Source organism: Dicentrarchus labrax, unplaced genomic scaffold (genome assembly GCF_905237075.1).
Source record: "Dicentrarchus labrax unplaced genomic scaffold, dlabrax2021, whole genome shotgun sequence".
Classification (NCBI taxonomy): Eukaryota; Metazoa; Chordata; class Actinopteri; family Moronidae; genus Dicentrarchus; species Dicentrarchus labrax.
In genome coordinates, this window is record NW_026136722.1 from 8,930,406 (window position 1) to 8,947,227 (window position 16,822).

Sequence of the window (16,822 nt, forward strand, 5' to 3'; positions counted from 1 at the left end):
CTCAGTGGGCTAAACCCATTAGAGCATATTGTGATAATACTGCATTACAATGCATCTATGGAAGCAAACAATTGCCATAATGAATTGAATCTTTGAAATGACTGAATACTGGTACCTAACGTTTAAATTTATATGCCACTGAATTTATTGCGCTAAAACATTTTACTATCTTTTTGAATTTATGTGGTTGAAATTGTCCTCTTTGAAATAAAAAGAAATTACCCGTATTGAATTGAGTTCTAAAATGATTCACCAATTTACACCCATTGAGGACACTTCAAATTCAAATCAAGTAAATTTAAGTGATCACAAGGAAAAAAAAAATAAAATAAAAAAAAAGGTACAGGAGCAAGGCCGCAAGCTACAGATTCCTCACAAATCTGCCTCTGAATTTTCTCAGAATTAGGGCTTTCTCAAGTCACTGTGCCAATCCTCCCATCTGCAGCCAGGCACTTAAAATCATCTCAGTGTACTTAAGACCCAGAGCTGCATCCAGGACTTCAAAGAGAGCAGGTCTACAAGAGACACTGGGCAATGTCTTACTGAATACATGTTTATGTGTGTGTCAACGGAGACATGAAGGGATTCTGGCAGCAGTGGGGGAGGAGTCGCAGTGTTGGGCTGATTTAGTGGTGGGCGATATACCGCATGAACCGGTATATGGCCCATATGATGTGAATAGCTTATTAGAATTTGTTGTTATAATTTAATGACACAACAGTTAATAACGCCCAACTAACTCTGTTTAACAGGACAAAACACAAAAAGGCACATATAAATAGTGACAATTTGTTTGTGCCACAGAATATTGGAGAAATCTCTCTTTGAATACTTGAATTTTGAAATATTTAGTTTTGTAATGTATTGAAGGAGCATATATTTTTTCACTATAAAAACTGTCAAATCAAAGCCTTCAGTTTTAACAGGATATTCTCTGTACTCTTGACAGTAGAATAATCCAATATAAACATATTTAAGGGCCCAGTCATGCAAAAAAAAATGTATGTGTATGTATTGTGATATTCTGCGAAACTGCGATTAGAAAAATATGATACAAGATACTCAACACAAAAATGTGGTCATACAGCCCACCACTAGACTGCCAGAATCACACTTTCTATATCCACGATATCTATATCTGTATTTGAAGATGTGCACATAGGCTCTGTGGAGACTTCCGTGAACGTGCAATCTGTTGTGACCACGCAGACTGTCCCACGGCCACCACGCTACGAGGGCATCTCTTCACGTAGACGCCAATCTACTGAGCATGTGTGGAATGCGTCCTACAAGCGGACTCCATAAGGTAATAAACAGAACTACTACGCGGCTGGGGTGTCCGTTTGGGAGTGCAACCCAGGCTTCGGTTGGCTAGATGACCAGCCGGACAGCCACCCACAGAAGACAAGACGGACAGAAAAAAAAAGGTCTCTCAGTTGATTGTAAATGGACAGCAGTTTCCGATCTCCACTGCAATTTAAATTGAGCGACTGCACCAATCTTTATGTACTCTGTAGAAGACAAGAGTGCAGTGGTGCAGTCCCAAAGCGGACTTCACTGAAATGAGCCAATCCATCCTTTATCAATGCTTGATGCCAGCAACTGCACAAAAATACCCAATGTGCCAAGAAGTGTAATGTTACAAACACTATTTCACTACAAAGCTTTTAAACATAGTGAAAGTGGTGCCCAATGCCATGAATATTATTTTGACAGAACTATTTTCATAACCGATTCAGTAAAAATGGGAACCATTCTCTGGTGTCAGCAGAGCTAGTTATTGTTATTGATACATAAACTTCGATACTGGTTCCTGAATGATACTTTTGTCAACACGGCTTTTTAAAAAATCATTTTAACCAAAAGAAAATACATTACACAATTACTCACTACAAAAAGAGGAAGCTGTTTAAGGAGCATTGGTGTATATAAAAAATATAAACAACTGTCAAGTAACACACAATAACAAACAGTATGGCAGCAATATGTCTAGTTTAATCCAAAGAAGGAGGGAATGACTGTGTGGCGGGTGTTTATGGTACTGGGAAACAGTGGCAGAGTGAGACTTCTTACTGTCTCTGTGCTACAGACCAGCTCTGACAACAATCCACCATCAACTAGAGTGTTTTTCTCTCCTTTTAACTGTCGGCCTGTAAACAACACCATGCTGTCTGCCCCCGCTTTGGCATGGGGAGGATACGCAGCGGCTTCCATCCCAGCAGACGATGAGGTGAACAAACACACCGACGAGCAGATACGGGTTAGCTGCAATGGCTTGCTAGAAAGCAACACAAAGTTCACTTAGCGTTTCTGTGCAAGGAGCTTGCAGTGTCTTAGTGTGTAAACGTAGTGTTTTTTTCCTGCACGCCCCTGCAATGTGTGACGTTAGACAGCCTGCTGCGTGCTTTGGTGGCACTGACGCTGAGGAGTTTTACTTCGTTAGTATCAAATTTTTGTGAAAACAGTAACTGCAAAAATGTAGACGTACGAAATTGTGTCTGTGTGTAAATTAAGAGCTCAGACGTGAACCTGGAAGTTAAAAATCCCATACCAGAGGATGTGAAAGGTATTTCGATACCCCATGTTATTAGAATTTCATATGTAAAGCACAGAAGGATTTATGTCACACAATGGTTTATGGTTATTAAGAAACATTATATAAATTAAAGAATTATGAATTCTTGAGAAAATTATTGATTTATAATTTATTTTATTTATTTGTTTTTCTTCCAATTGTATTTGTATGTTATTTTAATAGGATGAGCTTGTTTATGTAGTTACAGTGTGCATAAGTGTGTATGATTGTGTGTGTGTGGTGGACCCCGGGAAGAATAGCCAACGCTTGTGCTAATGGGGATCCTAAAAAAAACAAAAACTGAATATTTTTGGATATCGGATGCATTTTGGACTGTAGGTCGGAGAAAACAATACATTGGAAGACATCGACCAGGAAAATGTAATGGACATTATTTTTATTTTGTAGATAAAGGATTAATTGAAAAAAAGTCATCAGCAGCTTGATCGCCTATGGAAAAAAAATTAAGTTGCAGCACAACTCTTAAAACTATGGTTTGTAAGGAAATATAGCAAAATATCGGTTTTTTTATATCATTTATTTTGTGATATTGTATCAATTCTCACAAACACTGTATCAACCTTTGTGTTTAAAACTCCAAACACTAGATAACAGTGCTGTAAACATAAACTGAGGGCTATGATGTTGGATGTTACACTATGACAGATATGAGATTACAATGTATCGCCTTGCTTACAGTAATATCCTAATATATTGAATGGCAACCCCTGTATCGTGATATAGATCCAATCACCAGATACTTGCCAATACACAGCACTACTTAAGACACTCACACTTGCTTGTTCACATTAGTGCTGAGACACAATCACTTAACACTTCTCTGCTTTCCTCTGAAAGACACAAATCTTTTTCCTCATGCTGAACCTACATGAAAGTTCTGCTCAAGTTCAAAGACATCACTTGTTCACTTTGGGGGGAAAAAAAACTGCAAATGTGGAGCCCTGGTGCCACATTTATCAAATTATTATTACTCTTGATCTTCACTCTGATGTAGAGCAGCTCCCATTTCTCAGTGACAGTGTCCAAACATTTTTGAAAACACTGTAAATTCAGCTTTTAGGAGTTAGATCTTTTAGTTCTCCCCTGCAATCAAATGGCTGAGAATGTCACTATGAGAAATAACAGCTCATCTCTCAGTCACAGGTAACACATCATAGCAAATGTACATGGGTGAAAAGGACTTAAATCAGAGCCCAAGGTTTCCAAAAATGCACCTGTTACATTTTGGACAGTCATAATAGTTGATTTGACTAGAATTTGTTCCACTGTAAAATGCCCCTGGGGTCACAGGGTCGGGGATGTGTAAGAGTCGATACTGAGGAATAAATCAGGCATATGTTAAGCTAAATCATCATCATCATCATCGTCATCATCACATCAAATAAATGCCCATATTTCTGTACCGACCACTAACCACATACACAAACCACAGCGTGAACAACACTGGGAGACTTGATCTATTGGTTGTGCGCTGAAAACCTCACAACTTACATCAAAGAGGGTGGCATACGCGAGAGGGTGGCACTTTTTTTTTTTTTTAACAAAGTCCAACTCTTCTGAGTAATCTCGCAATGTTGCTCTGCAGGTTGGACTGGTGGAGACGCAGACCCTAAGGCTAATTTCTAAAACTCAAGTCTTATCGTGGCAGCAGCTTTTCTCCACTCTGAGGTTATTTCTGATCAACTGGCAGCAGAAAACCTGGATGTAAACACATGTAATATTGCAGTATAATTTCCCCGATAACTTTGAATCCAGACCACTCGAGCATTTTGCTAGAGGAAAGCGCTGCAGGACCGTCAGTGGCAGGCTGACCTAGCGGTGAGAGAGATTGTCTTTCTATCAGAAAACACAGGTTCAAGTGCTTTGGGGGCTGTCCAGTAGCTGCACCGCTGAAGGGGTCAATGAGAAAAGACACTAAATCCAAACCAAGAGGTGGCATGTTCACCTGTGCTGGTAGGTAGAAGAGTTTCTCTAAAGTATCACAATATGTTTCATTATGTTAAATTAATAAATGCACAGACGCCATCAGTCTAAAAAAAAAGGTGTGAAAAAACACCCCAGTAGATATATAACATTTTATTCACCTGTATCTCACAGATGTTATGATGGCTAAGAACTATATATAGCTATTTAACTTAACTTTTAACCCTTTTAAGGCTGAAAAGTTTGGGAGCATACTCTCCCCTGATGAAGAGGCAGTGAGTTTGCACTTTTGTTTTTACACTATTTGTAGATTTAATCAAACAATCCTGCAGGGACTTGATGTACAGTTCTCCCTGTGATATTTGCACAAGCACCACTGACTTGAGCGTTTATTCTTTAAGGGGGGAGAGAGAAATGCATGTTCAGTTTAAAAACGCAAGCAAGACTGGACAGTGTGCAGGTTTATTTATAAAGACAAATCTTAATGCAAGTTAGCACATCCAATTTTGGAGGAGAAAAAAAAAACCCTCCACGTCCTGTTCTTACCTGGACCATCTGATCCTGAGAGAGGTGAATTCAGCTTAGGTCGCTTTGCAGAAGGTCCCTCCAGCAGATTGTCAGCCATCCTGGTCGGCAAAATTTTATGAATGGATGATGCAGGGGAAAAAATTACAGCAGGATCCGTCCAAGTTGTAGGCCTCTGGCTCGTGAATAACTGGTAACTTTTCCTTAACGTTACGCGTAAAGGAGCAATTTAACAGTTTTTTTTTTTTTTTTTTTTTTCTCTTCTCTGGACTGGCAGACTGGCGAAATGCTGCCTGGAGAAAAAGGAGGTTTCAAAAGAAAGGCAACAGCGCCACGCTCCGCCGCCGAAGATCAACCCATGATAATCCAACACCCAACACCCACATAATTATCCTCAATAATTACGTCCAAAAATTATTTCGGTTCGAGAAAAATAAATAAAAATCAATCATAAAATATTACAAAAGGCGTAAGCAAATTCCTTTCTCCGCAGATCGCCGGTTTCACGTCTGTACAGAATCATTTTTTTCGCAGTCCAAAGGAGCAGCCATAAAATCTATCTCGGGCTTAAATAAAAAGAACAAAATTCAAAAAATATTTTCTATGAGGTGGATTATTTTTCTCGTCGCTGTCTCCCGGTAAATACAGCGTCTCGGGACGGAGATACGGCGAGAAGCGGCGCTCTCTAAAAGGGAAATCAAATATACAGTGGGCTTACGAGACGATAAAAACCCACGTAATCCTCACATGTTTGCATTAATTCTCATCGGAAGAACTAACACTTCGATTTTCTGCACGAAAAACGCCGTTTGAGTCCCGTCTGGGTAGCTCCGATCGGTTTTTAAAATTAATGCTCCCCCCGAAATCCCGATTCTGAGCCGCGTCAAGATGGCGGCTGTTGATTCCTCCGATACAAAAAAAAAAAGTTTTTTTTTTTCTTCCCAGCTAGACTGTGGGGGGAGGAGGGGGGAGTTGTCGCGCTATGACGCCCTGACGTAAACCTGTGTTCACCCGTGCGTCATGTGGACGTACGTGAAGTGGCCTCTAGGGGAGAAATAACCCCGAAAAAAGAGATAGAAAAAAGAAATAGAAATGTACCATGTTTCTGCCTGCTTTAAACTTCACAAGCACATCAGCAGTCACTACTAAAAATATAAAATGCTCACTTTAAGGAGAGACAAAAAAAAATAATCCAACGCATTATTGAGGTTAATATGCAAACGGCAATATTTAATTGCTTTATATTTATTTTATTTCTATCATGTTACCCGTGGTGGTGGACAGTAACAAACTAGATCTAAATTTAAGTACTTAAATTAGGTACAATTTTTAAAGTTGATTTAAAGGTTCAAGGGTATTTTTATTGCCATTTACAACGCTGGGTTGTGTTATGAAATTTAAATATAGTTCCCTTTCTGCTTCTTAAAAAAATAAAAAATAAATATTGATTAATAAGTCATTAAAAAATGCTAATTTGTGCGCTCAACGGCAACATTAGTCCTTTTTTTAGGCCATTTTATGCAACTTTATACTTCTACTCCATTACATTTTAGAGGGATATATTGTAGGCTACTATAATTATTTTACAAATGAAAATGTTTTATACAAAGCATATAATAAGCTTGTAAAATGGGAGTCATTGAAATATATTAAACTACTACCTTATAGTATATAAAGCAGTTACAATTGGCTCAACATTGTCCAAACACACAATTAAAATGCTGCTTACAAGTCAATGCATCAATAACAATAATGCAAAAATACATGATATATAGTTTTTGTTAAGTTGGGGCATCTACATTATGAGCACTCTTACCTTTGACGTTTGAAATTTTGCTAATAATACGGTTGTACTTTTACTCAAGTATAATTTTGAATGCAAGAGTTTTTATACTGTGCTACTGCTACTTTTACTTAATAAGGATTTTGACAACCTCTTTGTTAACTTCACATTATAGCGTCCCATCAAAGTCCCCAAGCTCATACATCATAGGCTACTTTCTACACAGATATACCATAGTCATGAGTAAGCTATTTATGTAGTTTGTGAAAATGTGTGTTTAAACAGCAAAAGCTGGATGAAGCCATACTGTGCACAGCTTCACGGTGCTGAGCCAGCTCCGACTGTCAACAAACTGAAAGAAATCATTAACAGGATAGGAGCACTGTACAAAAAAAATTAATTGAGTGGTCAAATTATTATTATTACCTGGTTAGCAGTAAATACCAGTGGTAGAAGAAGTATTCAGAGCTTTAGAGTAAAAGTAGCCATCACTGTAAAAATACTCCATTAGAAGTAATAGTACTCATATGCAGCATAACTGTCCTTGTAACTCTGTATATATTATTGGACTAATTGATGATTCACACCATGTAAGCAGTATTTAATGCTATCTCTGGTTTGAGTTCAGCTAATTGAAACAGCTTTATATTACGTTGGGTAGTATAATGTATAACAATGTTTCATATTTTATAATGATCTAATGTTTTGTATATTACATTTGAATCTAAAAAAGTACAGTTATAAGGCAAAGGAGTAGAATGGTATAAAACACATACTGTATAAAAAAGAAATATATATTTAAAGTACAAGTAACTCAAAGTAGTTGGCTACTTAAGAGCAGTACTAGACATGTATTTAGTTACAATCCACCACTGGTAAACACAGAACTGGATGTAGTGTGCAGCCTATAAATTCAACCGGACAACATTTTCCAGCAACAGACTTTTTTTTTCACTTGCATACCTATTAGTGTGCTATGTATAAAAACACTTTACAGTAACAGTTCATTTAAACTTGGTTGTTGCAGGCTACTGACAAACTGCCTACCTGCAGACATCTAATAGTGTATTGCTCATTTATGTATTGATTAAAGCCTTACTGGCCTAGCATGTCACTCTTTGAGATGATTAAGTTGACTAATGGTTCAGGTCACATTCCCGCTAAGATCAGAGCGTCCCATCGAAAACACACACAACCACACAGTTTTACAAACACTCGTACACTTTTTATGCACATGCAGGCGAAAGGAACACACAAGCATTATTCAAACATTGTTAAAATTACCCAGTTCTTTAGACTATTGAATACTCTAGTACATGCGTTTTTATAAATAATAGAAAATGCTCAGATACTATACAATATAAAGGCATAATGTACATAAAAAGTGAGCGCCTTGTGCAAATTTGTCCTTTCTTGAACGTGCACAACACAACCTGCTAATTAAGGAGGAGAGAAGATATAACGTAAGATGGCAATGACACTCTTTGGCATCAAAGATTTCTCTCTTTTTTTGTCATTCTGCAGCTTCAGAATGTCACTTGCATCTTGATAAATCAAACCAAATCGACATTTGAGCTCATGCTTGCAGTTTGCATCAAAATTGTGAGTTGACAACCCTCATCTCATTGTTCCTGTTAGTCCGAAATACAATACTAATCCAGACAAAAATGTTCAGAGTTCATAAAAAAAAACATTATTCAAAAGAGCTTATCAGAATTACAGAGGGGAGAAAAAAAGAAATGTAGCTTACACACTTTACCTGACACTAAAGTATCATATTAAGCACTTAACCTTGCGTAACAACAATAACTATTCTAAGTGTCCCTTTATTGTAGTATAACAAACACAAATTTTGGGCTTATACAAGGGTTGTGTGCTCATAAGCATAAAGAAAGTAATTTTCCCTTTCCAACAAATTATGTGAAACTCTTATTATTGCATTTGCAAGAACCCATGAGACCAATACATACGGCACACAATGGAAGGCCAAACAAAAAGGAATTCAAAAACTGCAATAAGGCTGATTGATGTCGACTGGTTTGGTATGTTTACATTTAATTGTATATATTAAGAAAAGGCACTGCTCAAATTTCATGACCTTAGAAAACGTCATAAAAAAAGTGTGATTTATGTGCAAAAGTAAACATTCTGTCTCCAGAAATTAAAGCAACTTAAAGCAGACAGTGAAAAAAAAAATCGAGGTTTAAGTTAAAAGGCACGATCTACCCTGGTTTCACACACAAAAAAAGCTTCTAAATATTGGGGTAAATGTGGCTGTTATTTGATGATAAAAGAAGGCAAATTGGTTCTTTGTTTTACTGAAATGTGCGTCTTGTTTGATTTATAACTTAAACGTACTGATCATAAAATTGTAATTGAAAAAATATGAAGTTAATGTGTTGTTTAGGATATTTAAAATGTAAAAAATAAGACACTGCTCAAACTTTTTTTTTGCCTCTGAGCACACAAGCCTTTTGCCAAGAAACAGTGACAGAGAGAAAACAGCAAGAGAGATGTACAGTTTAATCAGTTTGATTTCCTTAATAATCTAACACAATAGCATGAAATCAATGAAGTCAAAAAGAAAGAGTAAAAACACCTAGGGATTAATATACAATACATTTGGAGCACTGCCTTTGCTTTTACACTGCTATTACATTAAGTGTCATGCCATTGAAAAGTATGAAGCAGCTTAAGCATCCAGCTGTTTCCATCCAGAAATGTCTTTCAAATAATAGAAATTAGGGACCTTCACGTGAACAGTTCAAGTTTTGTGTAACAATAAATACAATAAAACACATTTGATTTGTGACATTCCTATTTTGATTATCCATGTCTTAAAAGCACTATTAACTAATACACAGTGTAATCCATAGCAAACCTAGGCAGTTGTTCTCTCTAAGCGATCTACAGTCACAGCTAAAGACACTCTACAGGTACAGCAGTGCCTTGTAGGATGCACTGAAATACTCACTTAACCCTGGATCTGGATCTTGAGGGGAAAGCACAAACACCACTAACAGTTAGCCTCATCTATGATGCTGTTTTTGCAAGCATGCTGATTAAGTGTAGCTGAGACCCTCGTGCCTCAGTACTGAGGCAATACAAAGATCTTAACCAAGGCCAGAGAAAAAGCTGCCACATCAGCAACCATTTTTATTTTTTTATTTTTTTTAACTACGTTCCTAAACTGTTTGTCATCCTGCAGTTTCACCAAGTCAGTCAAGTAACTCATCGGCACCTCTCCTCCTTAAGCCCTGCATGATCTTGTTACTACACAGACGTGTACAAACACACACTCACACACGCACACTGTATGCATGCAGATGCAGTCACACGACAAGCAGCTGGGCCTCATCTGCCCTTAGCCTGTATTGATTAGTCTCTGCTGTGACTTACATGAGGAGCTTTCTTCTTTTCATGAAGAACACGGAAACAGGCTCCACTGCGTTCTAGTACAGATTTTAATAACACATATCTTGGAGTAACATCTTATTTCCCTTCACTTGACACAGATTGTAATTCTTCTCATGTTGTAGCGCTGATGTAAATCAGCTTGTTGAGCTCTTCTTTGATAAAAGGCAAAATATCATAGCAAAACATAGTTTACAAAATAAAATTGTAACAAAAGCAAAGCAATTTCTCCAAAAGGTTTGCTTATTTACAGTTCCCTTTATGTTATTTTTCCTCGCTCAAAAAGGCTTAGTCTACACATATAATATAATATTCTATTCTAAAGGCACTTAAACGACATATGAAAAGAAAGAATTGAGATTAAAGGTGTACAGATAATCAAGTAAATTAATGGGAGATGATGGTATCTGTAGCAGGCAAGAAAAGGTTCAGAGACAGCCATCATATCTTCCCATTTCCTCTGTGAGTTCCTGCCTGACACTCACTTTACAGTCCAGCCAGCACCCTCCACTGATATCATCAGCCAATCAGATTCACACCAAAAACAACCTGCTGCCTGGCTGAAGCAGAGAAGAGGCCTGTGGGTGTTTCTCTCTTATTCCACCTGGGGTAGGACCAAATGTACAGCAATTCTACAAATACCAGCTGGCAGGAACAAGAGCTTAAAGGGTAAAGGATTTATGATAAAAGCGGCATTGTAACAGATCCTTAAAGTCTGGTTAACTCTCCAACATTACTGTCACAATCATCCTCACATTTGTTCTTCTTGAGGTCGTTCTGGGACACTGTTGTGGAATTTTGGGGAGTATTTTGCTTGGCCGAGGATGAGATGATGAACTGTTTGTTATTTGCAGAAGGAAGAGGTCCTTCTCGGTTAGTAACGGGCATAGATGTCATGCCACCATGAGACGTAGATTGCCTGGCATGAGATGTCTCTGAAGAGGGACGTCTTTCACGGCTGTCTGCCTCTTTGTCATGGCTAAGCCCTGTAGAGGAACCAGCACTGGCACTGGGTACTATAATATTGGTGCTGCTTGCATTTATGCTGGTTGCGGGCACCATGCTGGCAATTTCATCAGTAGGTGAGCGACCAATGCTACCATCCACCTGTGCCCGGATCTCTGGTGAGACTGAGAGTTGGTACTGAGGCACAGGGCCACTGTCACTGCTCTTAGGGTAAAGGAAGGTCTTCATCTGTCCTTTGCCTTTGACATTTACTGTGCCACGGTAATCAAACTCATAATCCATGCCACTGAGCACACAGTAGCTCTCCTCGCTGACCTGGACACGGCACTCCACGCCTGTAGTATCCATGCGGCTGGCGATGTTGACTGTGTCACCCCAGATATCGTAGAGAAGCTTAGTGGTGCCAATCACCCCCTGCTGTCAGAGGGCCATGATTGAATCCGATGCGTAGCTTGAAGCCAAAGCCCAGCATGTTCTTGTTGAAGTCGTCCACCACGTGCATCATTTCCAGGGCAAATTCAAAAAGAGCGCGGAGGTGGGCATGAGGATGTGCCGCATCTGCACACTGTTGCGCGTTGAGTCCTGCTGCTGCCATGTACGTGGCGCCGATGGTCTTGATCTTCTCAATATTTGAGAAGGCAGGCTTCCGTAACAGCTCATCGAAGTCTCCAATTAGCTCGTTGAGAACACGATAGCACTCCTTGCCTCCCTCGTAGCTTTCCTCATAAAACTCACTGAAGTTAACAATACTGGCAAATATTACACCCACATTGTCGTGGTTCTTGGAGTAGCTCTGTGTGACCTTCAGCTGCTCTGCCACATGGATGGGGATGATATTGCGAAGCAGCCAGTCAGCCTGGTCCCTCATATTCTGGATCTTGATGCGGTGTTTATCAGCCTCTACGTTGCCATGGTAATGCAGGCGGTGACTGACCTCAAATTCACGGTTAAGGAACCAGACTAGGAGAAGGAGCAGGAAAAAGGCCACGCAGGCCTCAGGGCCCAGCAGGTCCTGTGGGTTGAGCTGTGGGTCTGGGTCTGCTGGGCTATCAGACATGACGATTGAGCTGTTGCTGCTGCTGTTAGTGTTCTGACCATCCGCCCTTATGGAGCGAGAGAGAGAAAATGAAGCAAAAAAGTAATAAATATTTTCCTTCTCACAATAAATTTGGACCTTCTATAGCTGTAAGTAACCACCACAACTATAGATGATTTTGGCATGAAATCATGCAGCGCAACACAAAAGAGAACACAAAACAAGTTTACTGATTGGGTGATGAGCAGGTACAAACTGTGACACTAACAATGTTAACAATATTGATTGTACTTACCAGAAAAACAGACTCTTAGCAACACTGGAAGAAATGAAACGCTCTCGTTAATGCATCAAGTGCATCTAGAAATCCACCACTGTTCAGTGTATATAATATATATATTATCTCTACACTTTTTTTTTTTTAACACACAATTTAATCACGGCAATTTTTTTTTGGACAAGACATTGTGTTATTTCCTTTCTTTGTCTCTTTAGTAGGCCATACCTGCAGGGGGTGCTGAACAGCAAGGCAAGCAGCGCTAGTCCCACAAAAGTGGCTAGAGCTGAGCGCATCCAGTAGCTGAGTTGGCAGAAGTTACAGTACTGAATGATAGCTATGATGACAGCACAGCAGATGAACATGGTGAACTGGGGGAAAATATGGGACATAGAGTCATTAGTCAAAAGAGCCCATAAGACTAGCACATAAATTACACTGACTGTAAACTATATTCACACACTGTACAACTAAAAGACATATGCTGAATATAATTAAGCCAGAGATGGATATTTTACGAGGATGGCAGCCCTACAGACAAGGTGCTTAACAATTTGAATGAGAGAGAATAAATCTATGAAGACAGCAATCAAATAATTCAACATCCTAGTGATACATTTCTAAACATAGAAACATATGAAACTTAAAATTCCACCTGGATGGAGAGATGCATGTCACAGGTGACATGGGAGAAGACAGCCACAGTGGGCAGAGACACCAGGAAGGCCCCTATAAAGTGACGTGCTATCCAGCCTGAAATTGCTGTCATCAGCAGCCGAGTGCAATTCAGCACACTGTGCAGGTAGAAAGCCATACTGGAGAGGAAAAACAGGGAGCTGTGGTTGATATACATTATATACATATTATTATGATGTATCCGACATAATGTTAATGGAGTGTTTATCTGATACTTGTGATAGTGTCCCGTTTGACCCAAATCTGATCGCAACCCGAATAATAAACTGATTCCAGACATCAACACCTTGGCTTGTATTCACAAAGCCTCTCCGTGCATGAACTCAAACCAAGGGTCAGTAAATAAGACCTATTCATTTTTATAGATGAATGTGGATCTAGTATCAGGGCATCCACTTTGACATACTCCGGGCCTTTTTGCTCCAGGACCCTTATTTCTAATAATCGGGGGCTGAGTTTCCCCTCTCTCAGCTTTCCAACTATATACTACTTTAAATATACCTAGAGCTAAGCCCTCCAACAATATGCCCATGTGATTGTTATATAAACCCTTAACAACATTTTCTGACACATGAAATCTATTTTTCAAACAGAGTTGTCTGGTGACTTCTAAAACTCAAATAACTGTCAGAGAAAAACACACTTCCAGTCTTTTTAACAATAAATTTCATCTACATACACTCCACAGTTGAGTAAGCCGTCTTTCCCTCTCCTCTCCCTCATACCTTACACACTGCTAGCAGTCTTTTAAAAGAGCGGTGCTCCTCAAGAGTCCAGGAGATGCTCTCTCCTTGCAGATGAGACAGGAAGCTCCATAACTCCACAAAAAATTATTAACAGACCACCTCTCTTAAAACTGTCATTCCTACTGTCTCTAAACCACCAATTCTTTTGAGTTAAGTAATGAAAATTTTGGTGTAAATCACAGTGCAATTTGAATAAGACACCTACTCTAAATTCAGTATCTCACCGTATAGCAATCAGCAGAGCAACAGCCTCCAACAGTGTAGCTACACCTGTCAGTATGAGTGCTGGTGTGGACAGATTCTGCTGGGAAACAAGCGGTCGAAGGAAACAGGCCAGCGAGAGAGCCAGAAACACTAAACAGCACAGCAGCATGTCCAGGAAAGAGCTGAATGTTGGACTGGCAAAAGTCTGCACCATCGCTTGGGTTTCCACCTGGAAGGGGAAGAGAGAGGGAGAGAACAACAGACAGACAAATATATATAAACCAAAAAGTATGCAATATTAATAAAAATACAAATAGTAACTAAGACGAATGAGGGGTTAAGTTCCAAAATGAGAGTAAGGCATTAATGACAATTAGTCAGTGAAAATTGTTTGGAAATGGAAACTGCACTTCTGAGGTTACACCAGCAGAGGACATCACAACCTAATACAAAACTACTTTTAGGGTCCTGCAGTGATTTCTCTTTGCCGCAGTCTTGACCGGTCTGGTCATAACGCAGTGCAAAAAGGCTTCCCAGACAATACACAGACACACAGAGCAACAAAAAACAGGTAGAAACACACAGGTAGATTTCACTCCCACATATGGAGACAGCAGAGATGGGATAAATACGCTGAATTTCTCTTGTAAAACTCTGAATGAATGTTAGATCACAGTCAGACCAAAGACAACTGTGGTAACCTTATAGCGTTTGTGAATAAAGTCAAAAATAAACACACATATGCATGTACATACAGGTATACAGGCACCATTATGTCATGCACATAAACAGCTCATACACACATGCACACACACATATACACACCTCCTCCTGGTAGCTTATCCGGTAGGCAGACTCCAGGCTCTGCTCCAGGAAGGTGAGACTCAGCTTGTTTATGGGAGGTTTGTAAAAATAGTCCTTCATCAGGCTGTCACGGGCATAGAGGAAAGTCAGTTCAGTTAGAATTATATATGTTACTATTACTATACTACTACCACCTGTTTAAATGTTACAGGTTTTGTTTAATGTATCTATCTTAGGTCATTCTAACCTGTCCTCTTTGATTACATCCACAAAGTGAGCATCACTCCTCTCCCTGAAGTTCTTGGAGCGTAGAGGGATGAGTGCTGAGTGGTCCATGCCCATGGCTCCTCCACTCCACGTCTTCTTCTCCTTCTCCTGCAGCATCTCACACAGGGATGTCTGGCTGTTGTTCAAGGCTTCCAGCTGAGGACTGAGTAGGCCGTTCAGAGCCTTGGGGCCACGCCCTGCAGAAACCGCTGGGGAACACTTCAGATTTGAAGAATCCTAAGGTGAAGCGAGGGTAGAGAGAAGACCTGAATATCCCCAAAAAATTGAAGGTGTGATAATAGATATTTGCTTTGGAAACAGGTCAGCTATAATAAATAAATATAAAGTTAAGGAGTGTGCTACAGTCACACCAATTTAATTGCATGTGTCTGTGGCACACTTTATCTGGGACTCATGGAGTTCTACTTCTTTGAACTACTTTTGAGTCCTTCGTTTTGCTGCTGGGCCTGTGTAAATGTGTTGATTCACAATGCCCCAATATTTGATGGAGGAAAAAAAACACATAAAATATAATATACTGGACATTAATGGTGCCAAGCTCTTGACTTGATTGAGGAAACGCAAACAGTTATCATCAGTTCAACAGTTTAAAAGTTTAAAGTCTCATCTGTTTGGTTTGGGTAACAACACCAGGCTAACCTTGCTGCTGTTGGTATTGTGGTCATCATGGCAGCCATTGTGCACCGCTCCTTCCTCCAGAACCTGATCCTCCCCTGGTATCAGGACCACACTGCAGGATAGACAAGGAGACTGCAGGGAGGTAGAGGTTGCAGGGGGCAGTACGCAGGGAGATGCAGTATATGGGAGCAGGGAAGAAGAAAGAGAATGAATAAATTGAGAGGCACAGATCAAGGAAAGCACATGAGCAGAGAAAAACACGAAAAGATGGATTCTAAGTTATTGTCACAAGTCGTGGATTGCACTTATCATAATATTCTCATTTCAGACCATGCCCCTGTTTACTCTAAGCTTAATCTGAATCTTAAATAGGGAGAATTTAACTGGCAGTTAAATAACACTTTACTGGATAATAATATAGAATATCTGCCTCAAGTTTTTTCAGGTTTTTGCAGATTGTACCAAACTTTGAAGTTCTACATAAACATGACACCCTTGAGGCAGTTAAGGGGCAATCTATGCTTTCTATCAAATGCTTCATGATGGAGCTCTGATGAATAAGGAGGTGTATAAACGGGCATGGGCAGATCAGTTGAATATGGAATTAAATGATGAAATTTGGGAAGAATGTCTACGTAATGTGCAAATGTGTTCAGTTAACACAACCTATTACAGTTTAAAACACTCCACAGACTCTATTATTCGCAGGAAAAGCTACACAAATTTTTATCCTGATATCCCACCAGTATGTAACCGATGTAAATCCAAGATAGGTACTCTAGCACATTCTTTCTGGGTATGTAGTAAACGTCATTCATATTGGAAGTGTATTTCTATTTTTTTCTGAGGCTTTTGGTAAGAATTTGGTACCCAGCCCCTTGGTAGCGATCCTGGGGGCCACAGGTGTCCTTTCCTCCATCAATAAATTTGAAAGAAGAACTATTCA

At 39.4% G+C, this 16,822-nt stretch overlaps 2 protein-coding genes across 2 annotated transcripts in view; both read right to left on the reverse strand.

Annotated features, from left to right (window-relative positions):
* The window catches only part of crebbpb (CREB binding protein b), a 38,580-nt gene extending 32,616 nt beyond the window's left edge, over positions 1 to 5,964 (reverse strand). Inside the window, 1 exon segment of the mRNA XM_051387549.1 lies at positions 5,066 to 5,964. Coding sequence (XP_051243509.1) covers positions 5,066 to 5,144 — 79 coding nt within the window. The 5' untranslated portion in view covers positions 5,145 to 5,964.
* Positions 5,965 to 8,030: 2,066 nt separating this feature from the next.
* The window catches only part of LOC127356481 (adenylate cyclase type 9-like), a 32,595-nt gene continuing 23,803 nt past the window's right edge, over positions 8,031 to 16,822 (reverse strand). Inside the window, 9 exon segments of the mRNA XM_051388253.1 lie at positions 8,031 to 11,621; positions 11,623 to 12,310; positions 12,539 to 12,562; positions 12,749 to 12,891; positions 13,176 to 13,335; positions 14,187 to 14,395; positions 14,992 to 15,094; positions 15,218 to 15,474; positions 15,898 to 16,008. Coding sequence (XP_051244213.1) covers positions 10,950 to 11,621; positions 11,623 to 12,310; positions 12,539 to 12,562; positions 12,749 to 12,891; positions 13,176 to 13,335; positions 14,187 to 14,395; positions 14,992 to 15,094; positions 15,218 to 15,474; positions 15,898 to 16,008 — 2,367 coding nt within the window. The 3' untranslated portion in view covers positions 8,031 to 10,949.